General features: G+C 41.0%; 2 protein-coding genes across 4 annotated transcripts in view; one reads left to right on the top strand and one right to left on the bottom strand.

Annotated features, from left to right (window-relative positions):
* LOC128700694 (syntaxin-12-like) overlaps positions 1–26,790 on the top strand; it is a 73,639-nt gene extending 46,849 nt beyond the window's left edge. Inside the window, exon 9 of one of the 3 annotated variants that reach the window (XM_070097095.1) lies at positions 26,508–26,790. In XM_070097095.1, coding sequence (XP_069953196.1) covers positions 26,508–26,513 — 6 coding nt within the window. In that variant the 3' untranslated portion in view covers positions 26,514–26,790. Of the gene's footprint in view, positions 1–15,810; positions 16,283–26,507 lie in introns of those variants that run through there. The other 2 variants (XM_070097083.1, XM_070097087.1) reach the window with 2 other exon arrangements.
* LOC128700693 (uncharacterized) lies at positions 9,474–26,927 on the bottom strand (the record flags this gene model as incomplete). Its single annotated transcript, XM_053794006.2, is given in 6 exon segments — positions 9,474–9,880; positions 18,375–18,482; positions 19,153–19,255; positions 19,550–19,618; positions 20,133–20,309; positions 26,836–26,927. Coding segments are annotated over 6 exon segments (717 nt in total), but the record flags the coding sequence as incomplete, so codon positions are not given.

The following is a 26,927-nucleotide window of genomic DNA, read 5'->3' as shown; positions in this document are numbered from 1 at the left end:
AGGGCTGCCATGGTTAGGTTACGTCTTTCTTTTTGTTTTTAAGAAAAAAAAAGAAAGAAGAAAAGAAAATAAAAAAAAAAAGAAAAAAAAAAAGGGGGGGACCGGGGAGGGATAGGTCCTAGGAGGAATGAAAGGGCCAGAAATCTCCCTCCGCGCCCAAGAGGACCTCAGCACCGCAAGTAGCGCAGATGCAGCATGGAACCCGTGCCATACCCTACCCATCATGCTAGTAAACTAACAATCCGGGATAGCAACCTCACATCTGCCGAGCTACCTCGGTGGACAAAAGAGAGGGCGGCCGGATATCCGCCACAAAGCATACCTCCTTCGGCCACCACCCCCGGAATCCGAAAGGTGGCTTCCAGAGATACACTCGTCGCCCGAAAGACACCCAAAGCTACTCCGGGATACCGGAGAGGGATCGGGACATCCCCAGGCGATCCAGATTCCACGGCAAACTACGCCACCGCTAAGAACCTCAACGGAATGGGATGGACCCCGGTATCCTTTCCCCTACCCAGGAACTAGCGAGCCTGTGGGAGAAATCCCAAAGGACAAAAAGAGGAAGGGCAAAAGGGAGGGGTGGGGAGGAGGAGGAGGAGGAAAGGAAAAAGGGGAGGATGGGATAGGGGAGGGGAGATTGGGGGGTAATTAGGTTCGGTCTGAGGAAGAAGACCGATAGGTCTAATTCCTCAGACCAAGAGCCTCTTCACCACGCCAAGGAGCCCCCCTTGAAGAGGTCTGACGATGCAAAGTAATGTGCCGGCACTTTGATGGAAGGGCGAGTGTGTTCAAGCTCATAGGGTCATTTAAATTGTGATGTTCATGCTCTTCTGACAAAGAAGCTGTTGAAGAAATGGTGGTGAATGTGTTTCCTTGTATGGATCATCCTAACTTGGTGGGAAATGGCCAGTGATAAAAAAAATTAATAATACAGGAGCAGAGAGAAGTTCATCTTAACCATTTGTTTTTAAGGAGTGAGAACTGTTATTTTGATCTTATTCATGCTGTTACCTTGGTAATCCTAACACGTGTGTCATGGCTATTGAAACTTCAGGACCCATGTCACTGAGTAACTAAGTTTTATTTATTAGTACAAGTAAAAGCTACATTTTTTCTTTTTAACACAACCACTATCTCCTACCAAAGTGGGAGCTGTCTTGCTATAAAATATACAGACATCACAATTAAAATGAGCTTCTGCACTACAACCTTCCCACCTTTCCTTCGGAGTGCAGGTATTGTACTTCCCTCCTTCATGGTTCAAGTTTGTCTGACCAGTTTTACTTGAATCCCTTTTTGTCACCTTCACACTCCAACAGCATTTCAAGCCATAAAATCCACTTATCTGTACTCCAATCTAATGTGCTCGCACAAGCCTGCTCAGTGCACAACCTCCTAACAACTCCCTCTCCAACCCTTCTTAGATGACCTCTACCTCTCCTGTTTTCCAAAGCAGATTTATACACACTCTTGGTCAACCTATCCTGCTCCATCCTCTAAATCTCCAAATCACCTCAGCAACTTCTCAATCATACCTTTGGTAAACCCACACCATCTTCTAATTTCTGTGCTGTGAATTTATTGCATAATGAAACTTTGCATTGCTCTTTAGCATGACATCTCCACTGCCTATAGCCACCTCCTCTCTGCAATATTTGAAGCCCATGCTTCACACCCATATATTGTTATAATCAAATAAAGCACTAAACTGACAAGGGTCTGTGGGGTAGAAAATAGTGCTGGGACTATAAACAGCTAGGTGGAAAGGGGATCAGAGATGAGGGGAGAAAAGGGCTGGAAGGGATGCTAGGGGCTGTGTGTCAAAGTTTGTATAGTAAAGCAGTTGCTGACAAAAAGTCAAAAAGAGATTGTAAGTCAAAGGCAGGGCCATCTGCAAGAAGGGAAGATAGGGTAAAAGTGGTAGGGTGTCGGCATAGGTAAATCCTGTGAGCTTGCTGGTAAACCAGACAATCCACAAGAAAGTGAAAAACTGAAATAGGGACCCAACAAACCTCATAGAGAGGAATAGTGTCTCATTCCACAAGATACCCATGGGTAAGACGAGTATGGTCGATGCGGAGATGGGAGCACACAGTCTCCCAAGTACGGCAACAGTGGTAAGAAGATGGCCACAAACCCAAAAGTGGTTTAATAGAGTGCAATTTGTTATGGCGCATGTCTGACCACTGTTGTTGCCAATGGCCGTAAAGGCAGGCAGAGATGACGGTAAAATAATCCCCGAACGGAATACCTCTATAGGAAACTGGAAGATCACACACCACTGACCGCACAGCAGCGTCATCCTGTTCACTGCCCCACACATCAATGTGTCCAGGGACCCAACAGAAAATGACCTTCTTTTTGCTAGCTACACGGTGCAACCAAAGTTGAATACGAAGGATCAGTGGATGAGGGGAATCAAATTGTTTAATGGCCTATAAAGTGCTAAGGGAATCCATAATGATCACAAATGCCGAAGGAGACATGCATGTAATACAGAGAAGCGCTATGAGGATGGCATACAACTTGGTGGTAAAAGTATGTACTAGGAGAGTTTAACAAATTACCTTGGACATCATCATCAGGGAACACCGCCGCGAACCCAACACTGTCAAAAGATTTAGAACCATCTGTATAAACAGTGACGGCACAAGCACGCGACCAGAAGCGATCAAGAAAAAGAGGTAGGACAGCTTTGGTGCACAGCAGTAGGTAAGAACAGACATGAACCATTGGAACCTCCCAAGGGGAAAGGGAAAAAGGGAGACGCTACATGGATATATAAGGGAGGCAACTGGAGAGAAGACAGGAGTGAAGATGAAGAAGAGTAAGCAGGGGCACCAATCAAATAACAGACTTCTACTAATGTCTGAGACTAACCTATACGTAGAAGGAACACGAAGGTCATGAGAGTGGACAAAGTAATGAAAGCAGTGAGCATCATGACAATTGGCTAAGGAAGGAACATTCGCCTCAGCATGGAGGCTCTCACCAGGGGATGAATGAAAGGCTCATGAAGATAAGAGGAAATAAACAAGAATAAGAATTATTAAGAAAACCTAGAGGGGTGTGTATATACAGTGGACCCCCGGTTTATGATCAGCTCCCAATGCGACCAATTATGTAAGTGTATTTATGTAAGTGCGTTTGTACGTGTATGTTTGGGGGTCTGAAATGGACTAATTTAATTCACAATATTCCTTATGGGAACAAATTCGTTCAGTAATGGCACCTGAACATACTTCTGGGATGAAATAATATCGTAAGCCGGGGGTCCACTGTATATGCATCTACATGCATATGTAGTGTGACCTAAGTGCAAGTAGCAAGATATACAGTGGGCCCTCAGCTAACGAACGCATTGCATAACGTTAAATCCACCTAACGAAGTGTTTGAGCGTAAAAATTTTAGCCCGCCTAACGATAAAAATCTCACTCAATGAACCTGTCTGTCCAGCCTGAGTGCTTCAGCTGCCCTGCTGTCATTGTTTACAAGCCAGGGTGGCCAGTTTCATGCATACATTAGATACATTTTGTATTATTCCATTGTTTATAGTGCTTGTAACTGCTAAATAAGCCATGGGCCCAAAGAAACCTAGTGCCAACCCTGTGGTAAAAAGGGTGAGAAATGCTATCGTACCACAGTCAGCTGCTGCTGCATCACCGTCAGCTGTACCACTCGAAGATGTGGAGAGACTATTGTTGGTGTGGCTTAACGAGAAACAATTACCGAGAAACAATTAACCCCAAGAGGGTTAGCCACCCAGGATAACCCAAGAAAGTCAGCGAGTCATCGAGGACTGTAACTTATTTCCACTGGGGTCCTTAATCTTGTCCCCCAGGATGCGACCCACATCAGTCGATTAACACCCAGGTGAACAGGAAAAAATGCCTGGAACTAGTGCTGGCAAGATGGGCCACATGCACACCACTTTCATATTTTGCAATGATTTCTTTCTTGAATTCTATTGGGTTTCTCACATTCTTTACCAAAGGGGTGGCACCAGAAGCTTTCTTTGGGCCTATGGTGCAAGCTCAAAAAAGAATAGAATACAGTGGACCCCCGGTTAACGATATTTTTTAACTCCAGAAGTATGTTCAGGTGCCAGTACTGACCGAATTTGTTCCCATAAGGAATATTGTGAAGTAGATTAGTCCATTTCAGACCCCCAAACATACACGTACAAACGAACTTACATAAATACACTTACATAATTGGTCGCATTCGGAGGTGATCGTTATGCGGGGGTCCACTGTACAGTGGAACCCCAATCATCGGCCATAATCCGTTCCAGAAGGTTAGCCTAAATTCGAAACTGCCTAAATATGAAGCAATATTTCCCATAATGTAAATACAATTAATCCATTCCAGACACCCAAGAATAGGGGGTAAAGGAGGTTTTGTGTGCAAGGGGCTTGGACTTCTAGCGGGCATGTGTGAGCGTGTTTGATAGGAGTGAATGGAGACAAGTGGTTTTTAATACTTGATGTGCTGTTGGAGTGTGAGCAAAGTAACATTTATGAAGGGATTCAGGGAAACTGGCAGGCCGGACTTGAGTCCTGGAGATGGGAAGTACAGTGCCTGCACTCTGAAGGAGGGGTGTTAATGTTGCAGTTTAAAAACTGTAGTGTAAAACACCCTTCTGGCAAGACAGTGATGGAGTGAATGATGGCGAAAGTTTTTCTTTTTCGGGCCACCCTGCCTTGGTGGGAATCGGCCAGTGTGTTAATAAAAAAAAAATAAAAAAAAATACATTTTGTAAAGTTTAACCATACTCTTACATACACAAAACAATGATAAATAATATAAACATTACATACCTTTATTAAAGACACTTGTTGGCATATGGAATTAGGCAAGGAGGGGAGAGGGAGTTGGGGTTACTGTCTGGAAAGGATATCCCTTTCCATAATGACTTCAGGTAACAAGTCCCTCTCTGGGGTTACTTCCCTTCTTCGTCTTTTAATGGCACTAGGACCAGCTTGAGAGTCACTGCACCCCTGTCGCACAAAAAACCTGTCCAGAGAGTTCTGTTTCTGGCGCCTCTCTAAGATTTGCCTGAAGTGGGCCAAAATTTTGTCACTGAACATGTTGCAGATATGGCTTGTTTCAGCTTGGTCAGGATGATATTTCTCAGCAAAAGCTTCCACCCTACTCCACATTGCACAAATCTCCTTAATTTCTGAAGAAGGTACCTCCTTCCCTTTCTTTCTCCTCCTCTGAAGTAAGTTCCTCAACTGTGGTCTGTTGCTGTTCCAGTTGAAGGTGTTGCAGCTCTTCAGTGGTTAGCTCTTCCCTGTGGTCCTCCACCAACTCTTCCACATCCTTGTCACTTACATCCAATCCCATGGATTTCCCCAAAGACAATAGATTCCACAACATGCATAGGGTCATCAGGGTCAGCCTCAAACCCTTCAAAATCTTTCTTGAGGACACATTCTGGCCACAATTTTCTCCAAGAAGAGTTCAAAGTTCTGGAAGTCACTCCCTGCCAAGCCTTACCTATAAGGGTTATGCAGTTTTAGATATTGAAGTGATTCCTTCAGAACTCTCTTAGGGTCAGTTCAGTGTCCAAAGTCACTTCAAAACACTTTTGAAACACTGCTTTTGTGTAGAGTTTTTTGAAGTTAGAAATGACCTGCTGGTCCATGGGCAGGATGAGAGGAGTGGTGTTAGGAGCCAAGAGCTTCACTGTTATAAAACCGAAATCCTTAGACAATTGGTCTACCAAGTTTGGAGAATGAGCAGGAGCATTGTCCATTACCAGGAGGCACTGGAGTGGCAATTTATTTTCCTGGAGGGATGTATTTTTTCACACTCAGGCAAAATACTTCATGGACCCAGTCAATGAAAATTTGCCTTGTGACCCCATGCCTTATTGTTAGCCCTCCACATCACACACAATCTACTCTTGACGACATTGTTTTTCTTGAACACACTGGGAATTTCAGAGTGATACACCAGTAAAGGCTTCACTTTGAAATCCCCACTAGCATTAGCACAGAACAAAAGAGTTAACCCATCTTTCATAGGCTTGTGTCCTGGCAGTGCCTTTTCTTTCTGCGTGATGTAGGTCCTCTTTGGCATTTTCTTCAAAAAGAGGCTTGTTTCATCACAAATGAATACTTGTTGGGATTAGAATTCTCCAGTCTCTACATACCCCTTGAATTCCTGCACAAGTTTTTCAGCCGCATTTTTGTCTGAACTTGCAGCCTCACCGTGCCTTACAATACTGTATGCCACTACGCTTTTTAAATCTGTCAAACCAGCCTCTGCTGGCCTTAAATTCACTAACATCAGCACTAGTTCCAGGCATTTTCTTTACAAGATCTACATGCAGCTGCCTCGCTGTTTCACAAATGATAGTCTCTGAAACACTATCTCCCACTAACTTTCTCGCTGATCCACAACAACAACTTCTCCACATCTTCCATTGTCTGTGATCTCTTTTTCGTTAACATGTTTATCCCTTTTGCCGCATCAGCTTCCTTGATTTGTTCTTTCTATGCTAGGATGGATGTGATTGTTGATTTGAATTCCCCATACATCCTGGCAAGTTCCAGCACCTGCACACTCATATTTTTCAATAACTTCTTTCTTAAATTCCATCGCGTTTCTCACTTTCTTTACCAAAGGGCTGGCACTCTGAACTTTCTTTGGGCCCATGGTGGCTTATTTCACAGTCGCACTTAATAAGCACGCAGAAAAACCAATGGATTTTAAGGAAATGTTTGGATGAATGCACGGAATATATGCTCATTCACTGAGAAACACAGGGAGACTTGACTCACCTACGCGTGGCATCCCAGCAGGAGGCGGGCCGACATGTATGATATGGACAATTTATGAGGCACCGACCGAAATACAAAACAAAATTTCCATCCAAAAACTGGACTAAATATGAATTGATCGATAAGCACAGCGGACAATATTTGGAGTTCCACTGTGCAGTGGACCCTCGGCTAATGATATTAATCCATTCCAGAGAGCTCATCGCTAGATGAAATTATCGTTAGCCGAATTAATTTTCCCCATAAGAAATGATGGAAATCCAATTAACCCTTTGACTGTTGCGGCCGTATATATACGTCTTACGAGGTACCGTGTTTGACGTATATATACTCATAAATTCTAGCGGCTTCAAATCAAGCAGGAGAAAGCTAGTAGGCCCACATGTGAGAGAATGGGTCTGTGTGGCCAGTGTGCACCATATAAAAAAAATCCTGGAGCACGCAGTGCATAATGAGAAAAAAAAAACTCCGACCGTTTTTTTAATTAAAATGCCGACTTTGTGGTCTATTTTCGTATAGTATTTATGGTTGTATTCTCGTTTTCTTGGTCTCATTTGATAGAATGGAAAACATATTATAGAAATAGAGGTGATTTTGATTGATTTTACTATAAAAAGAACCTAGAAATGGAGCTCAAACTAGGGGAAATGTTTGATTTTTGCCAATGTTCAAAAGTAAACAAATGATGTCATTGTCCAATAAATGTCCAACTAGCCATTCTAATATGCAGTCATGAATGGGTTGATGTTATTTATACAATTATTACAGTATTGCAATAGTCTGCATAATAGTAAGTCTTCTATTTTTTGTTTGAATAAAAATTTAAAATAGAAAGCAAGAGTAATATCAGAGGGGCCTGGAGACATGACTGATGAGCAAAGAAAATGTTATTTTAGAGCCAGGAATGTCTGCATTGTTCATTCTGGACCTTATTTTGAAATTGTCAAATTTTTTAGTTTTCGTGAAATTGGCCAAATTGCAAATTTCTGACCACATTATTAGGTAGTTGAAATCGGTAAATGGGCAGTTTCTTGTATTCAATCAATAGAAAAAATGGAGTTCTAAAGAAATAGCTATGAGTTTGCGCGACTGGAACAATGGAATTAGGCGAAAATAGGGCTCAAAGTGGGCGAAATAGCCGATTTGTAAACAGCGCCGAGGTCGCTAACTTCGCGAGAGCATAATTACATCAGTTTTCCATCAAATTTCGTTTTTTTTGGTGTCATTACAATCGGGAAAAGATTCTCTTATCATTTCATAAGAAAAAATAATTTTTTTTTTTTTTTAATTTTGCGACACCAGGAGACACCTCAGGATTGGGGGTTGCGGCAGTCATAGGGTTAATCCATTCCAGACAGCCAAAAGTATTAAAAAAAATCATTATTTTTTCATGAAAAATAGATTTCCCTTCAAAGAAAACAATGAGACATGCACAATAACTATATAAATAAATGTTAAAATGATACCCTTATTGAAGAGTATTGATGAGTGATGAGAGACTTTTTCTTGAACACTGGGATTTTCAGAGTGATACATGAGTAAAGGCTTCACTTTGCAATCCCCACTAGCATTACAACAAAACAAAGTTAGCCTGTCTTTCATAGGCTTGTGTCCTGGGAGTGCCTTTTCCTCCTGAGTAATGTAGGTCCTGTTTGGCATTTTCTTCCAGAACAGGCCCGTTTCGTCACAATTGAACACTTGGGGTTGGAATTTTTCAGCTTCGCCATGCCTTATCACACTGTATGCCACTACGATTCTTAAATCTCTCAAACCAACCTTTGCTGGCCTTAAATTCACTAATATGAGCACTAGTTCCAGGCATTTTTTCCTGTTCACCTGGGTGTTAGTCGACTGGTGCTGGTCGCATCCTGGGGGACAAGATTAAGGACCCCAATGGAAATAAGTTAGACAGTCCTCGATGACACACTGACTTTCTTGGGTTATCCTGGGTGGCTAACCCTCTGGGGTTAATTGTTTCTCAGTAACTGTTTCTCGTTAAGCCACACCAACAACAGTCTCTTCACATCTTCAAGTAGTACAGCTGACGGTGGTGCAGCAGCAGCTGACTGTGGTACGATAGTATTTCGATAGTATTTCTCACCCTTTTTACCACAGGGTTGGCACTAGAAGTTTTCTTTGGGCTTATTTAGCAGTTACAAGCACTAAAAACAATGGAATAATACAAAATATATTGAATGTATGCATGGAACCGGCCACCCTGGCTTGTAAACAATGATGGCAGGGCAGCTGAGGGGCTCAGGCTGGACGGACAGGTTCAGGACGAATCACATTGGTCGAGGTTTTCATCGTTGGCCGGGCCAAAATTTTTACGCTCAAACACTTCGTTGGGCGAATTTATCGTTAGACGATGCCTTCGTTAGCCGAGGGTCCATTGTATTACGAAATGTATTGTATGAATGCTTGGGGTGATGGCTACTCACCAATAAACAATGCCACACTGACTGGGAATGGTTTGTGGGGCACCTTTGTGTGGCGTGGACGCTGGGAGGCTGCTCATACGCATTCCGGATGACCGACGAATGAACAGGCAAATTACAAACTGCAAGGCTGTATTTTGACGAAAAAAGTTGTAGAAAGGCGAAATTTACGAAGCGCTATGTCACTGATGTCAGCTAGGCCTGTATACCTTGTATACGTACTTGTAGAAATAAAAGATATTATTACTGTATGCCTCTTCCAAGTTTATTGTTACCTTACGACTACAATGATATGCGACCTAGTGTTTCTTGGAGTAACAAAATAAAGTAGTACATATTAGGCTCTCATAAAAAAAAAATTCTTGACATTATGGAAATTTATCAGCAAGAATCCTTAGGCAACAATTATATAATTATATCATACCAAGTCCTTTTAAAATGTTCCAAACATTACCATTAACAAGGCCATTTGACAAAACTTATTGAGCAAGAATTCCATCATAGATGGTGGCAGCAATGAGTTGAATATCACTTTGGTGGTGGAGAGCATCTTGAGTGTCCTCCAGGGACTCGTGAGACTCGTCAGAGCTTGCAGACTCCATTCCATAATGTACAATGACAGAGAAGCTTTGTGTGGTGTGATGATCCTGTAGGAAGAAAAATGCTCTGGTAATGTACAAAACATTAAACACCATGTTGCATTTTTTAAATAAAGGAAACATTATTTATGTACTGATGAGCTGTTGGAGTGTGAACAGGGTAATATTTTGTGAAGGGACTCAGAAATCAGTTAGCTGGACTCAAGTCCTGGAGGTGGGAAGTACAATGCCTGCACTTTAAAGAAGGGGTTTGAGATATTGGCTGTTTAGAGTGACATTTAAACTGTCATATCTGAGCACCTCTGCAATGCAGTGATTGTGTGTGAATGCTGGTGAAAGTGTTTTTCTTTTTTGGGTCACACTTCCTTGGTGGGAGATGGCCAACGTGTTAAAAAAAAAAAAATTCATTGAGAAACAAAAATGCACCATTGTATATGCAAATGATGATGTCATCAGATAATATACCGTATTTCACGGCTCATAAGACTTGTTTTAGTTTCAATGGCTCGGCATCGGACGTAACTGGGAGAGCTACAGCCCACCCCATGCCCCAAACTTATAGCTCCCATTACTGACCTTCAGTTTATAGGACGCAGGGTGGTTTTTGGAAGACATTTTATGGAAAAAAAAAAGTGCGTCTAATAAGCCGCGAAATACAGTACATAGTACAAAGAATAATTACACTATAGTAAATGCTTTTGAAATTTAGAATATAACATGGTAGTAGGTAGTAGGTTGGTAGACAGCAACCACCCAGGGAGGTACTACCGTCCTGCCAAGTGAGTGTAAAATGAAAGCCTGTAATTGTTTTACATGATGGTAGGATTGCTAGTGTCTTTTGTCTGTCTCATAAATATGCAAGATTACAGGTACGTCTTGCTACTTCTACTTACACTTAGGTCACACTACACATACATGTACACGTTTATTTATACACACTCATCTGAGTTTTCTTTGATTTTATCTTAATTGTTCTTGGTCTTATTACTTTTCCTTTTATATCCATGGGGAAGTGGAATAAGAATCTTTCCTCCGTAAGCCATGCGTGTTGTAAAAGTCAACTAAAATGCCGGGAACAATGGGCTAGTAACCCCTTTTCCTGTAAAGATTACTAAAAAGAATAAGAAGAAGAAAATTGTCAAAGTGGGAAGTCTGAATGTGCGTGGATGTTGTGCAAATGATAAGAAAGAGATGATTGTGGATGTTATGAATGAGAAGAAACTGGATGTCCTGGCTTTAAGTGAAACAAAGCTGAAGGGGGTGGGAGAGTTTCAATGGAGAGGAATAAATGGGATTAGGTCAGGGGTTTCAAATAGAGTTAGAGCTAAAGAAGGAGTAGCAATAATGTTGAAGGATAAGCTATGGCAGGAAAAGAGGGACTACAAATGCATAAATTCAAGGATTATGTGGAGTAAAATAAAGATTGGATGTGAAAAGTGGGTTATAGTAAGCGTGTATGCACCTGGAGAAGAGAGAAGTGTAGAGGAGAGAGAGAGATTCTGGGAAATGTTGAGTGAATGCGTGGGGAGTTTTGAATCAAGTGTGAGAGTAATGGTGGTTGGGGATTTCAATGCTAAAGTGGGTAAAAATGTTATGGAGGGAGTAGTAGGTAAATTTGGGGTGCCAGGGGTAAATGTAAATGGGGAGCCTTTAATTGAGCTATGTGTAGAAAGAAATTTGGTAATAAGTAATACATATTTTATGAAAAAGAGGATAAATAAATATACAAGGTATGATGTAGCACGTAATGAAAGTAGTTTGTTAGATTATGTATTGGTGGATAAAAGGTTGATGGGTAGGCTCCAGGATGTACATGTTTATAGAGGGGCAACTGATATATCAGATCATTATTTAGTTGTAGCTACAGTTAGAGTAAGAGGTAGATGGGAAAAGAGGAAGGTGGGAACAACAAGTAAGAGGGAGGTGAAAGTGTATAAACTAAGGGAGGAGGAAGTTCGGGCGAGATATAAGCGACTATTGGCAGAAAGGTGGGCTAGTGCAAAGATGAGTAGTGGGGGGGTTGAAGAGGGTTGGAATAGTTTTCAAAATGCAGTATTAGAATGTGGGGCAGAAGTTTGTGGTTATAGGAGGGTGGGGGCAGGAGGAAAGAGGAGTGATTGGTGGAATGATGAAGTAAAGGGTGTGATAAAAGAGAAAAAGGTAGCTTACGAGAGGTTTTTACAAAGCAGAAGTGTTATAAGAAGAACAGAGTATATGGAGAGTAAAAGAAAGGTGAAGAGAGTGGTGAGAGAGTGCAAAAGGAGAGCAGATGAAAGAGTGGGAGAGGCACTGTCAAGAAATTTTAATGAAAATAAGAAAAAATTTTGGAGTGAGTTAAACAAGTTAAGAAAGCCTAGGGAAAGTATGGATTTGTCCGTTAAAAACAGAGTAGGGGAGTTAGTAGATGGGGAGAGGGAGGTATTAGGTAGATGGCGAGAATATTTTGAGGAACTTTTAAATGTTGAGGAAGAAGGGGAGGTGGTAATTTCATGCACTGGCCAGGGAGGTATACCATCTTTTAGGAGTGAAGAAGAGCAGAATGTAAGTGTGGTGGAGGTACGTGAGGCATTACGTAGAATGAAAGGGGGTAAAGCAGCTGGAACTGATGGGATTATGACAGAAATGTTAAAAGCAGGGGGGGATATAGTGTTGAAGTGGTTGGTACTTTTGTTTAATAAATGTATGAAAGAGGGGAAGGTACCTAGGGATTGGCAGAGAGCATGTATAGTCCCTTTATATAAAGGGAAAGGGGACAAAAGAGATTGTAAAAATTATAGAGGAATAAGTTTACTGAGTATACCAGGAAAAGTATACGGTAGGGTTATAATTGAAAGAATTAGAGGTAAGACAGAATGCAGAATTGCGGATGAGCAAGGAGGCTTCAGAGTGGGTAGGGGATGTGTAGATCAAGTGTTTACATTGAAGCATATATGTGAACAGTATTTAGATAAAGGTAGGGAAGTTTTTATTGCATTTATGGATTTAGAAAAGGCATATGATAGAGTGGATAGAGGAGCAATGTGGCAGATGTTGCAAGTTTATGGAATAGGTGGTAAGTTACTAAATGCTGTAAAGAGCTTTTATGAGGATAGTGAGGCTTAGGTTAGGGTGTGTAGAAGAGAGGGAGAATACTTCCCGGTAAAAGTAGGTCTTAGACAGGGATGTGTAATGTCACCATGGTTGTTTAATATATTTATAGATGGGGTTGTAAAAGAAGTAAATGCTAGGGTGTTCGGGAGAGGGGTAGGATTAAATTATGGGGAATCAAATTCAAAATGGGAATTGACACAGTTACTTTTTGCTGATGATACTGTGCTTATGGGAGATTCTAAAGAAAAATTGCAAAGGTTAGTGGATGAGTTTGAGAATGTGTGTAAAGGTAGAAAGCTGAAAGTGAACATAGAAAAGAGTAAGGTGATGAGGGTATCAAATGATTTAGATAAAGAAAAATTGGATATCAAATTGGGGAGGAGGAGTATGGTGTAGGAGGTAGGTTACTGAAAGCAGTGAAGAGTTTTTACGAGGATAGTGAGGCTCAAGTTAGAGTATGTAGGAAAGAGGGAAATTTTTTCCCAGTAAAAGTAGGCCTTAGACAAGGATGTGTGATGTCACCGTGGTTGTTTAATATATTTATAGATGGGGTTGTAAGAGAAGTAAATGCGAGGGTCTTGGCAAGAGGCGTGGAGTTAAAAGATAAAGAATCACACACAAAGTGGGAGTTGTCACAGCTGCTCTTTGCCGATGACACTGTGCTCTTGGGAGATTCTGAAGAGAAGTTGCAGAGATTGGTGGATGAATTTGGTAGGGTGTGCAAAAGAAGAAAATTAAAGGTGAATACAGGAAAGAGTAAGGTTATGAGGATAACAAAAAGATTAGGTGATGAAAGATTGAATTTCAGATTGGAGGGAGAGAGTATGGAGGAGGTGAACGTATTCAGATATTTGGGAGTGGACGTGTCAGCGGATGGGTCTATGAAAGATGAGGTGAATCATAGAATTGATGAGGGAAAAAGAGTGAGTGGTGCACTTAGGAGTCTGTGGAGACAAAGAACTTTGTCCTTGGAGGCAAAGAGGGGAATGTATGAGAGTATAGTTTTACCAACGCTCTTATATGGGTGTGAAGCGTGGGTGATGAATGTTGCAGCGAGGAGAAGGCTGGAGGCAGTGGAGATGTCATGTCTGAGGGCAATGTGTGGTGTGAATATAATGCAGAGAATTCGTAGTTTGGAAGTTAGGAGGAGGTGCGGGATTACCAAAACTGTTGTCCAGAGGGCTGAGGAAGGGTTGTTGAGGTGGTTCGGACATGTAGAGAGAATGGAGCGAAACAGAATGACTTCAAGAGTGTATCAGTCTGTAGTGGAAGGAAGGCGGGGGTAGGGGTCGGCCTAGGAAGGGTTGGAGGGAGGGGGTAAAGGAGGTTTTGTGTGCGAGGGGCTTGGACTTCCAGCAGGCATGCGTGAGCGTGTTTGATAGGAGTGAATGGAGACAAATGGTTTTTAATACTTGACGTGCTGTTGGAGTGTGAGCAAAGTAACATTTATGAAGGGATTCAGGGAAACCGGCAGGCCGGACTTGAGTCCTGGAGATGGGAAGTACAGTGCCTGCACTCTGAAGGAGGGGTGTTAATGTTGCAGTTTAAAAACTGTAGTGTAAAGCACCCTTCTGGCAAGACAGTGATGGAGTGAATGATGGTGAAAGTTTTTCTTTTTCGGGCCACCCTGCCTTGGTGGGAATCGGCCGGTGTGATAATAAAAAAAATAAAGAGTATGGAAGAAGTGAATGTTTTCAGATACTTGGGAGCTGACGTGTCGGCGGATGGATTTATGAAGGATGAGGTTAATCATAGAATTGATGAGGGAAAAAAGGTGAGTGGTGCGTTGAGGTATATGTGGAGTCAAAAAACGTTATCTATGGAGGCAAAGAAGGGAATGTATGAAAGTATAGTAGTACCAACACTCTTATATGGATGTGAAGCTTGGGTGGTAAATGCAGCAGCGAGGAGACGGTTGGAGGCAGTGGAGATGTCCTGTCTAAGGGCAAAGTGTGGTGTAAATATTATGCAGAAAATTTGGAGTGTGGAAATTAGGAGAAGGTGTGGAGTTAATAAAAGCATTAGTCAGAGGGCAGAAGAGGGGTTGTTGAGGTGGTTTGGTCATTTAGAGAGAATGGATCAAAGTAGAATGACATGGAAAGCATATAAATCTATAGGGGAAGGAAAGAGGGGTAGGGGTCGTCCTCGAAAGGGTTGGAAAGAGGGGTAGGGGTCGTCCTCGAAAGGGTTGGAAAGAGGGGGTAAAGGAGGTTTTGTGGGCGAGGGGCTTGGACTTCCAGCAAGCGTGCATGAGCATGTTAGATAGGAGTGAATGGAGACGAATGATACTTGGGACCTGACGATCTGTTGGAGTGTGAGCAGGGTAATATTTAGTGAAGGGATTCAGGGAAACCGGTTATTTTCATATAGTCGGACTTGAGTCCTGGAAATGGGAAGTACAATGCCTGCACTTTAAAGGAGTGGTTTAGGATATTGGCAGTTTGGAGGGATATGTTGTGTATCTTTATATGTATATGCTTCTAAACTGTTGTATTCTGGGCACCTCTGCAAAAGCAGTGATAATGTGTGAGTGTGGTGAAAGTGTTGAATGATGATGAAAGTATTTTCGTTTTGGTGATTTTCTTTCTTTTTTGGGTCACCCTACCTCAGTGGGAGACGACCGACTTGTTGAAAAAAAAAAAAAAACATGGAATGGAAAATGAGTTATTGAGGGGCTTGGATAAACATGGAAAATTTAAATTGTCGCATTTCATGGAAACAATGTACCTCTGCAAAAACAGTGATTATGTGTGAGTGAGGTGAAAGTGTTGAATGATGATGAAAGTATTTTCTTTTTGGGGATTTTCTTTCTCTTTGGGTCACCCTGCCTCGCTGGGAGACGGCCGACTTGTTGAAAAAAAAAAAAATGTAACCTTAACCCTTTCTAGGTGGGTCCTGTTGTACTACAGCTTTGAAGTGCTGGTTGGTCCCGTAGTACTACGCCATGAGCTCGGCTCACTCATAAGCTGGGAGCAGTAAATTTGGGCCTAGATATGAGACAATATTTATACAATTATTACAATATTAAAGTAGTCTGCATAACAGTAAATCTATTTTTTGTGTGAATAAAAATTCAAAATAGAAAGCAAGTGTAATATAGTAGAGGCCTGAGGATGTAACTAATGAACAGAGGAAATGCTTTTTAGTGCCAGGAATGTGTACATTGTTTATTCTGGACCCTATTTTTAAATTGGCAATTTTTTTAATTGTGTGAAATTGGCCAAATTACTGATTTCTGATCACTTTACTAGGTAACTGAAATGTATAAATGGACAGTTTCTTGTACTTAGTTGATAGAATAGGAGGGATACTATACACAAATAACCCGCACATAAAAGAGAGAAGCTTACGATGACGTTTCGGTCCGACTTGGACCATTGACAAAGTCACACTAACAGAGGTGAAGCAGGACGGCTATATATAGGCAGGAAGAGGTGGAGGTAGTAGTAGTAGTAGTAGTACAAGAATTGTGTATAATACCGACAAGATGAAATTAAGACACATGCACAACACCCGGGCATCCCCATCGAAGACGTTTCGCCATCCATCCAGCCACTGGATGGCGAAACGTCCACAACGAAGACAACCAGACACCGCACATGTGTCTTAATTTCATCAGTAGTTGTAGTAGTAGTAGTAGAAGAAGAGGTAGTAGTAGTGGTAGTGGTAGAAGTGGGAAATAAGGATGACGAGCCAGTCAAAAACAAAGGAAGGGGAGCACTGCAAGAGAGCTAGATGCCCACAGAGGGAGAGCAAGCGCACAGAGGTACGTGAAAGGGGAAGTGGTAAAATAAAATAAATGAAGAAGGAACAGAAACACGAGACAGGAGAGAGAAAGACAACCCAGAGGAGAAAAGGAAAGAGGAAAGGGGAAGAGGAAGAAGAAAAAGAAAGAAAAAATGAGGATTCAGGTTAAGTCACGGGTGTTCTGAAGTTTGGAGCATTTTACAATGTAGTGGGAGAGGAAGGCATCTACAGAGACGAAGCCAGGGCTAAGGTTCATACAAGGAAAGTTGTGTATTAGAGAGGATTCAACTAGATGGCGACTGTTCGAGTTGGAAGTAGGGAAGACAGTTATAGCAGAAGACCAGTCTTCCCTACTTCCAACTCGAACAGTCGCCGTCTAGTTGAATCCTCTCTAATACACAACTTTCCTTGTATGAACCTTAGCCCTGGCTTCGTCTCTGTAGATGCCTTCCTCTCCCACTACATTGTAAAATGCTCCAAACTTCAGAACACCCGTGACTTAACCTGAATCCTCATTTTTTCTTTCTTTTTCTTCTTCCTCTTCCCCTTTCCTCTTTCCTTTTCTCCTCTGGGTTGTCTTTCTCCTGTCTCGTGTTTCTGTTCTTTCTTCATTTATTTTATTTCACCACTTCCCCTTTCCCTTTCACGCACCTCTGTGCGCTTGCTCTCCCTCCGTGGGCATCTAGCTCTCTTGCAGTGCTCCCCTTCCTTTGTTTTTGACTGGCTCGTCATCCTTATTTCCCACTTCTACCACTACCACTACTACTACCTCCTCTTCTTCTACTACTACTACAACTACTGATGAAATTAAGACACATGTGCGGCGTCTGGTTGTCTTTGTTGTGGACGTTTTGCCATCCAGTGGCTGGCTGGATGGCAAAACGTCTACGATGGGGATGCCCGGGTGTTGTGCATGTGTCTTAATTTCATCTTGTCGGTATTATACACAATTCTTGTACTACTACTACTACTACTACCTCCACCTCTTCCTGCCTATATATAGCCGTCCTGCTCCACCTCTGTTAGTGTGACTTTGTCAATGGTCCAAGTCGGACCAAAACGTCGTCGTAAGCTTCTCTCTTTTATGTGTGGGTTATTTGTGTATCGTTCCAGTCACGGTATTGTGCCTTTTTGTTATTTATTTAGGAGGGATACTTGCGAATTAGCTATGAGTGAGCAACTGGAACAATGGAATTGGTTGAAAATAGGGCTCAGTGGGCAAAATCACTGATGTGTAAATAGCAATGAGACTTCTAACTTTGCTAGAGTGTAATTCTATAGATTTTCCATCAAATTTCATACTTTTGGTTTCATTATCCTTGGAAAAAGATTATCTATCATTTCATAATTTTTTTTTTTAAATTCTCTGACCCTGAAAGGGTGTGGGCAACAGTAGGCTGAATTTTCTCAAAATTTAGTGCATACTGATACGATGTCATTACTTTAGCACATCCCTTGTGAATGTGCTTCCTATTTTTTTTGGGGGGGGGGGGGGTGGAGGGGGGAAACACTATACGTATTTCAGTGGAAGACTGCCAGTGTTGAAGAAATAATTAGAAATAATAATAATTAGATTTGTATCATGTCTCAGTCTCTATGTGAGTAGAAGATTTCTTTTAGCTAATCATGTTCTGTATCGGGTAAAATATATATCCATAAATGATGTAGACCCATGTGATAACTACCATTGGGATCATTGACTGACCTTTGTGCACCAACTGTACTTCACGGGCAGCGGCAGTGGTATATCCAAGTTAAGGTTGCCTGGCCAAATGGAAGCAAATATGCAGTCATCAGCAACTTGTACATTCACCTGTAATGCAATTAGCACATTAATGGTGATTATTGTGGAAAGCTAAGGAGCAGTGTTATGCAGGAAAGTTGGTGTGATCTTGCAAATATTTTTACTGGATTTTTGTTAGTACTTTCAATGAATATAAAAAACTGTACATAATATATTCTAATTTTAATATGGACTGTGTTGATTGTTCCCGAGTGCCTGAGAAATCTGATAAAATGTGAATTGGGATTGTGATCTTTTCAAATTTCAGTTGGAATCTATTGTTATTCAACATTTCCAATGCTTTGTAACTTTATCACTGGTATGGTTGAGTGGCGAGCTTGTGGGCATGGGAATCCTCGAGATCTCAGTTTGAATTCCACAAGAAGAGCACTAAAAAACTTCAGCTTTAGTTCCTACTACTGGCATTCTCTTGTCATTAGGTAGAGAGAGTCAGAACCAGTAAACTACTGTAAAGTGGCACTGAATGACCCATAGAGGTTTAGCCCTGTTTTGTGTATATAGTACTATTCCATTTGGGAAGTGTTAGGATTATCAAAAGTGATACTCTTAGGGAGAAGGAAAGCAATAATAAAGTAACTTTGGAGTAAAGAAAAAACACTTGCTAAAAGCTAGTGAATATTAGTATTATATATTTTAAAATTCCCCCACATTAGTGAACTAGTTTGACACAGTAACTCACTCTGAAAGGTTGATGAAGGTTGATGGCAGGAAACTGATCATTGTGCAGCACCACTCTCTCATTGCTTACCCCATCATTGCTTCTCTCACCCAGTGATGCATGCCTGCGATAGTTACAACAGCTGAGGTTATGCTCTGCTTTGATTTACAATTAATATTTATTTTAAATATATTTGTATTTATCTAAAAAGGCAACTTACTCTCATAGGCTACTACTACTATTTTATATTAATTATTATTAATTTATATTTTTAATATCACTTAAATTTTATAAAACTGCAGAAAAGAGGAATTGCCTGCCTAACATACATAAATTAGGAATGCTTCAGTTATTATAACAAGAGGAACATACAGCATTCAATAAAAGATATGGCTGGCACCTGTACTATAATTATTACCTCTCTTTGAAGTCAAAATTGAGATGGAAGATCTGTTGAGATGAGTCCTGCAAGATCTCCACCTGGAAACTAATAAAAAATCTCATTAATCAATAAGCATCATGTTGATAACATAGCTGAACTACTGTACACAAATTTTCACTAGTTTTCATATACTATTATGATACCCAGATTAAAAAACCTATCACTGAATAATATACCCAACTGTGTGAAATTTAATTCTAGACATACTGGTGCCTATATGTGGAAAATACATTTTAATTTAATTAAATGCAGTACCAGGGCTTGCAGACAAAAAAAGGAGCTGGGAGCAGGTCACAAAGAACTGAAACAACTGCTTAAATAATTACTATACATTGATTAAAATGCACAATAAAACACTAATATGTGAGTATCCTTGATAAGCTAAGGACTTCTTGAAGCTACTAGAAGTGGCAGGTAACAGTATTTCCACAATTACACACAGAAAAGTCAGGCAGGATTGATACTTTCTAGCAGAACATCAACAATGTATGTATATATAAATGTCAATTAAACTTGACATTGATGTAAAGTACCACAGTTACTAGTCTGCATAACTTACTTCCGGAATTCATGCAACACGAGTGTGATCTCCACATGGAAGATTGGACGAATAGGAGCCAAGATGGTGCCATTATATGGTAATGTTTTGGACTTGTCATTCAAGAGTTTAGGCAGGACAGTCTTCTGAGCAATTACTTGAGTTGCATATAAGTGCCAAATCATGGGTATTGCCATCCTGAAAGTTAATTATTTTTTCATTAATCAGTATTGTTAAATATTAGTTGTTGAAATTTTGTGCCTGCCTTAGTAGATCATCTTTTGAAATTTCATATTTTTATTTACTATAGAGAGCATTTTCCATTTCACTTATTCAGAATTCTTTCTTTGTTTTTACAAAATATTTGTTTTTATAAATTAAGGCTGTATTAAACAAGTTCACATGCAAAAACATTATGATTATGAGATACAGTGGACCCCCGCCTTACGAACACATCGCCTTACATTAAATCCGCCATACGAAGCATTTGAACACAAAAATTTTGCCTCGCCTAATGTGATTCGTCCAGGACGCGTCCCGCGTGGCCTCAGCTGCCCCGTGCATGCCAGTGTTTACAAGCCAGCCAGTACGGTCACATCTGAGCATACATTCGGTACATTTCATATTATCACAGTGTTTTTAGTGCTTGTAGCTGCAAAGTAAGTCACCATGGGCCCCAAGAAAGCTTCTAGTGCCAACCCTGTGGTAAAAAGGGTGAAAATTACTATGGAAATGAAGAAAGTGGAGAGTGTGTCTCGGAGCTGGCCAGGTTGTATACCAAACCCCAATCAACCATCTCTACTATCTTGGCCAACAAACTGGCAATCAAGGAAGCTGTTCTTGCAAAAGGTGCAAGTTTGTTTTCGAAACAGAGATCGCAAGTGATAGATGATGTTGAGAGACTACTATTGGTGTGGATAAACAAAAAACGGATAGCAGGAGATAGCATCTCTCAAGCAATCATATGTGAAAAAGCTAGGAAGTTGCATGACGATTTAACTAGAAAAATGCCTGCAACAAGTGGTGATGTGAGTGAATTTAAGGCCAGCAAAGGTTGGTTTGAGAGATTTAAGAATTGTAGTGGCATACATAGTGTGATAAGGCATGGTGAGGCTGCCAGTTCGGACCAAAAAGCGGCTGAAAAATATGTGAAGGAATTCAAGGAGCACATAGACAGTGAAGAATTGCAACCTGAACAAGTGTTTAATTGCGACGAAACAGGCCTGTTTTGGAAGAAAATGCCAAGCAGGACCTACATTACACAGGAGGAAAAGGCACTCCCGGGACATAAGCCTATGAAAGACAGGCTTACTCTTCTGATGTGTGCTAATGCTAGTGGTGATTGCAAAGTGAAGTCTTTATTGGTGTATCACTCTGAAACTCCCAGAGCATTCAGGCAAAACAGTGTCGTCAAGGCTAATTTGTGTGTGCTGTGGAGGGCAAGCAGTAAGGCATGGGTCACTAGGGACTTTTTCTATGACTGGTTACACCATGCATTTGCCCCCACTGTGAAAAATTACCTAATGGAAAAGAAATTGGACCTTAAGTGCCTCCTGGTATTAGACAATGCTCCTGGTCATCCTTCAGATTTGGTAGAGTGACTTTCTGGGGACATGAGCTTCATTAAGGTCAAGTTTTTGCCTCCTAATACCACTCGTCTCCTGTAGCCCATGGACCAGCAGGTCATTTCAAACTTCAAAAAAGTCTACACAAAAGCTATGTTTCAAAAGTGCTTTGAAGTGAACTCAGAAACTCGATTGACTCTAAGAGAGTTTTGGAAAGATCACCAGCATCCTCAGTTGTGTAAACTTTATAGGTTAAGGCTTGGGAGAGAGTGACTAAGAGGACCTTGAACTCTGCTTGGAAGAAACTGTGGCCACAATGTGTAGAAGAAAGGGATTTTGAAGGGTTTGAGGCTAACCCTGAGAAGCGTATGCCAGTTGTGGAATCCATTGTGGTATTGGGGAAGTCCTTGGGGTTGGAGGTTAGTGGGGAGGATGTGGAAGAGTTGGTGGAGGAGGACAATGAAGAACTAACCACTGAAGAGCTGCAAGATCATCTTCAACAGCAAGAGGCCAGACCTGAGGAAACTGCTTCAGAGGAGGGGAGAGAGAAATTGAGGAAGTTGCCTACTTCAAAGATTAAGGAAATGTGTGCAAAGTGGGCTGAACTGCAAACCTTTGCGGATAAAAATCACCCTGACACAGCTATTGCAAGCTGTGTTGGCAACCTGTACAATGACAATGTTGTAATAAAGTTGGTAGAATTACCGACAATATGTAAAGTAAAAGGACACAAGTGCAACTAATGTGACATTTTATTGTGGCAATGTTTCGCTCTCCAGGAGCTTTATCAAGCCATTACATAATGGCTTGATAAAGCTTCTGGAGAGCGAAACGTTGCCACAATAAAATGTCACATTAGTTGCACTTGTGTCCTTTTACTTTACATAATGACAATGTTATGGCCCATTTTAGGAAAGTCTTAAAGGAACGGGAGGTACAGAACTCTATGGACAGATTTGTTGTGCGACAGAGGTCCAGCGACTCTCAAGCTGGTCCTAGTGGCATTAAAAGAAGAAGGGAAGTAACCCCGGAAAAGGATTTGATACCTCAAGTCCTAATGGAAGGGGATTCCCCTTCTAAACAATAACTTCCACACTCTCCCCTCCTCCCATCCCATCAATCATCACCAGATTTTCAATAAAGGTAAGTGTCATGTATTCTATTCTTTGTAGAGTAGTAACTGTGCATGTCTTCTTCAGTTTGTGTGTATTAAAATAAATATTTCATGGGGTAAAAAATTTTTTTTTCATACTTTGGGGTGTCTTGCACGGATTTATTTGATTTCCATTATTTCTTATGAGAAAAATTAATTTGTCTTACGATAATTTCAGCTTACGATGAGCTCTCAGGAACAGATTAATATCATAAGGCGGGGGTCCACTGCATACCCTATATGTATATATCCAGTATTAGTAATACAGTGGACCCCCGCATAATGATCACCTCCGAATGCGACCAATTATGTAAGTGTATTTATGTAAGTGCGTTTGTACGTGTATGTTTGGGGGTCTGAAATGGACTAGTCTACTTCACAATATTCCTTATGGGAACAAATTCGGTCAGTACTGGCACCTGAACATACTTCTGGAGTGAAAAAATATCGTTAACCGGGGGGTCCACTGTATTAAAGACTGAGGAAAAATTTTAACTTAACCCTTAAACTGTCCAAACGTAGATCTACGTTTGCGTGCATAGGGCTCCAACCGTGATTTTCCCCGTTTTGTACCTCTGTAAGTGTGCTCAAATTATAAATAAATAAATAAATAAATAAATGTAAAAAAAACATAGATCTATGTTCGGAGCCTCCAGCACGTGGACGTAGATCTACGTTTAGACAGTTTAAGGGTTAAACTTTAAAATATAGTGGTACTGTGGTACTGAGGGTTGTGGTCTTTGCCTATACAGTGAACCCTCGGTTATCAGCCGTTCTTGTTATCGGCAACTTGGTGATTGGCCGGTATTTTGGTGATTGGCTGTTTCGGACACGTCTGTCCACTGGCTGGGGCCGCTTGCGCGTCAGTTTGGCTGTCTTTCAGTGCGTGAGGAAGCTTCTGCTCATATATCCAAACATTTCGCTTGTTTTCCATTGCTTTTTGTGAGTTTTTTGCAGTGCAATGGCGAAATAAGTAACCATGGCTCCAAAAAAAGTTCCTAGTAAAGTTTTTGTAGTAAAGTGAGAAACACCATGGAATTTAAGCATAAAGTGTAGCAGGTATGCAGGAAGTGTAGCAGGCATGCAGGAAATGTAGCAGGCATTCAGGGAGTGTAGCAGGCATGCAGGGAGTGTAGCAGGCATGCAGGGAGTGTAGCAGGCATGCAGGGAGTGTAGCAGGCATGCAGGGAGTGTAGCAGGCATGCAGGGAGTGTAACAGGCATGCAGGGAGTGTAGCAGGCATGCAGGGAGTGTAACAGGCATGCAGGGAGTGTAGCAGGCATGCAGGGAGTGTAACAGGCATGCAGGAAGTGTAGCAGGCATGCAGGAAATGTAGCAGGCATTCAGGGAGTGTAACAGGCATGCAGGGAGTGTAGCAGGCATGCAGGGAGTGTAGCAGGCATGCAGGGAGTGTAGCAGGCATGCAGGGAGTGTAGCAGGCATGCAGGGAGTGTAGCAGGCATGCAGGGAGTGTAGCAGGCATGCAGGGAGTGTAGCAGGCATGCAGGGAGTGTAGCAGGCATGCAGGGAGTGTAGCAGGCATGCAGGGAGTGTAGCAGGCATGCAGGGAGTGTAGCAGGCATGCAGGGAGTGTAGCAGGCATGCAGGGAGTGTAGCAGGCATGCAGGGAGTGTAGCAGGCATGCAGGGAGTGTAGCAGGCATGCAGGGAGTGTAGCAGGCATGCAGGGAGTGTAGCAGGCATGCAGGGAGTGTAGCAGGCATGCAGGGAGTGTAGCAGGCATGCAGGGAGTGTAGCAGGCATGCAGGGAGTGTAGCAGGCATGCAGGGAGTGTAGCAGGCATGCAGGGAGTGTAGCAGGCATGCAGGGAGTGTAGCAGGCATGCAGGGAGTGTAGCAGGCATGCAGGGAGTGTAGCAGGCATGCAGGGAGTGTAGCAGGCATTCCAGAAGCCAGCATTAGTCTTTAATAAAGGTATGTAATACTGATTTAATTGTAAAAAAATTATTTTTTGGTGAATATTTTTGTCTGGAACGGATTAGTTGTAATTACACTAATTCTCATGGGAAATATTATTTCGGTTTCCAGCCATTTCGGTTTTAGGCTGAGCTTCTGGAACAGATTACGGCCGATAATCAAGGGTCCACTGTACAATATACTATACAGTGGAACCTCTACTTGCAAGCGCATCCACGTGCAAGTTTTTCCAAATACGAGCAGTCGATGGGTCAATTTTTTGTTTCCTTACACGAGCAAAATTTCCATAAGCAAGCAGACATCAAGGGAGGTTCCTTGATGCTGGTGAGGGGCTCTTGCTCTTGATCTTGGGAATTGTATCTCATTTGTTTGTTGGACTATCTTATTGAAACTTGGGCAATGTATGATGGAAAGATGCTTCTTAATGTACACCAAAAATTAAAGAAATCTAAGCATAAATAATGGAGTTCACTTCTCAGCAATTAGCCACCCCTTATAATAATAGATGGCTTCAAAAGGCCATCACTAGATGGCAGTATTTACCACAACATAGAAGGAGTGGTTGTGGCTGCCTCCACATGTTATATAATGGCATATTTTATTCATTCTAGAGTATATATCAGGTTTCTATGTTATTTATATTGTTTATTATTTCATATTAGATGAACTATGATAGATAAATAAGCCGCAGAATTGATGATAGTGAAATATTCAAGGGGTATTTTGTCCTGTCTCCAGACAAACTCTCGTCAGCTGCCGCCGCCACATATATAATGACATACTATTTTATTCATTCTAGAGTATATATCAGGTTTCTATGTTATTTATATTGTTTATTATGTCATATTAGATGAACTGTGATAGATAAATAACCCGTATAGATGATAAGGCGAGATTATTCAAGAAATATTTTGTCCTGTCTCCAGACAAATTCTCGTCCACTGCTGACACCACCCATACCACTACATGAATTACATATTTTATTCATTTTAGAGTGTAAATATATATATATATATATATATATATATATATATATATATATATATATATATATATATATATATATATATATATACATGTATATATATATATATATCAGGTTTCTGTTATTTATATTGTTTATTACGTCATATTAGATGAAGTGAGATAGATAAGCTGTAGAGTTGATATTAGCGAAATTATTGAAGCACAGAATTCCACTGGAACGGATTAATTGCATTTCAATTAATTTAAATGAGGAAAATTGACTGCAAACGAGGAAATCCAGTTGCGAGCAAGGTGATGGAACAGATTAAACTCGCAAGTAGAGGTTCCACTGTATATGTAAATCTAAAAAGCTGGAATATGAAAAAAAGGCACCAGTAATGCTGTAAAATATTGTTAACACTAAGCTATGTGCTCCTCCACAAAAAGTGACTAATGCCTGAATAATAACAGTATTGAGAGTAGATGTGGAGCTAATAATAGTTACAGTAACTATAGCATTAGTGGTGATAGTATTAGCATCATTTTAAGTAGTAATAGATAATAGCACAATACATACTTGTGGCATTGGTTCAATAATAATGCATTAATAATCTCAAATTATTCTTGTCTGGAAACCTCCCATCTTTATACACCTCAATCTCATGTTACATTGTCCTTGTTTCATTGGGAAATTTTTAGCCAAAACAAAAAAGGCTTGAAAAGAAGTGACGTTTCCTTATGACAAAAACGATCATTCAACTGAATTATTGTTTCAGGCATAGATGTGGAAATGAAGCAAGACTCTGCATCACAGCGAGTGCCAGGATAATGCCTAGGATACTTTACATGCAAAGCATTTGCCCTATTCACAATTTTGCTTGTTGTGTCACACATTCCACAATTCAAATCTTTAGACCCTTCAAGAGCAGTCAATACCTTGATGCTGGTAAAGGGCTCTTAATCCAATGAGTTAGAAATACTCTTCCCCACCCCTAATGAATATAATAATAATAATTACCAATATTTATCCTCTAACTCTAAACTACAGTACCTATTTATTTTTGCATAGCCACTAATGACCTACATCAACAATAAATTACCCACTTGCTGACAAAAAGTATTTGGTTGAGTTGGAGTTGGTCTTTCTGCAATAGTTGTTTCAAGACAGAGTAGTTATCAAACCACTGGTCCCTCTT

Source organism: Cherax quadricarinatus, chromosome 56 (assembly GCF_038502225.1).
Source record: "Cherax quadricarinatus isolate ZL_2023a chromosome 56, ASM3850222v1, whole genome shotgun sequence".
Taxonomy (NCBI): domain Eukaryota; kingdom Metazoa; phylum Arthropoda; class Malacostraca; order Decapoda; family Parastacidae; genus Cherax; species Cherax quadricarinatus.
This window is presented reverse-complemented; position numbering and strand designations above follow the sequence as displayed.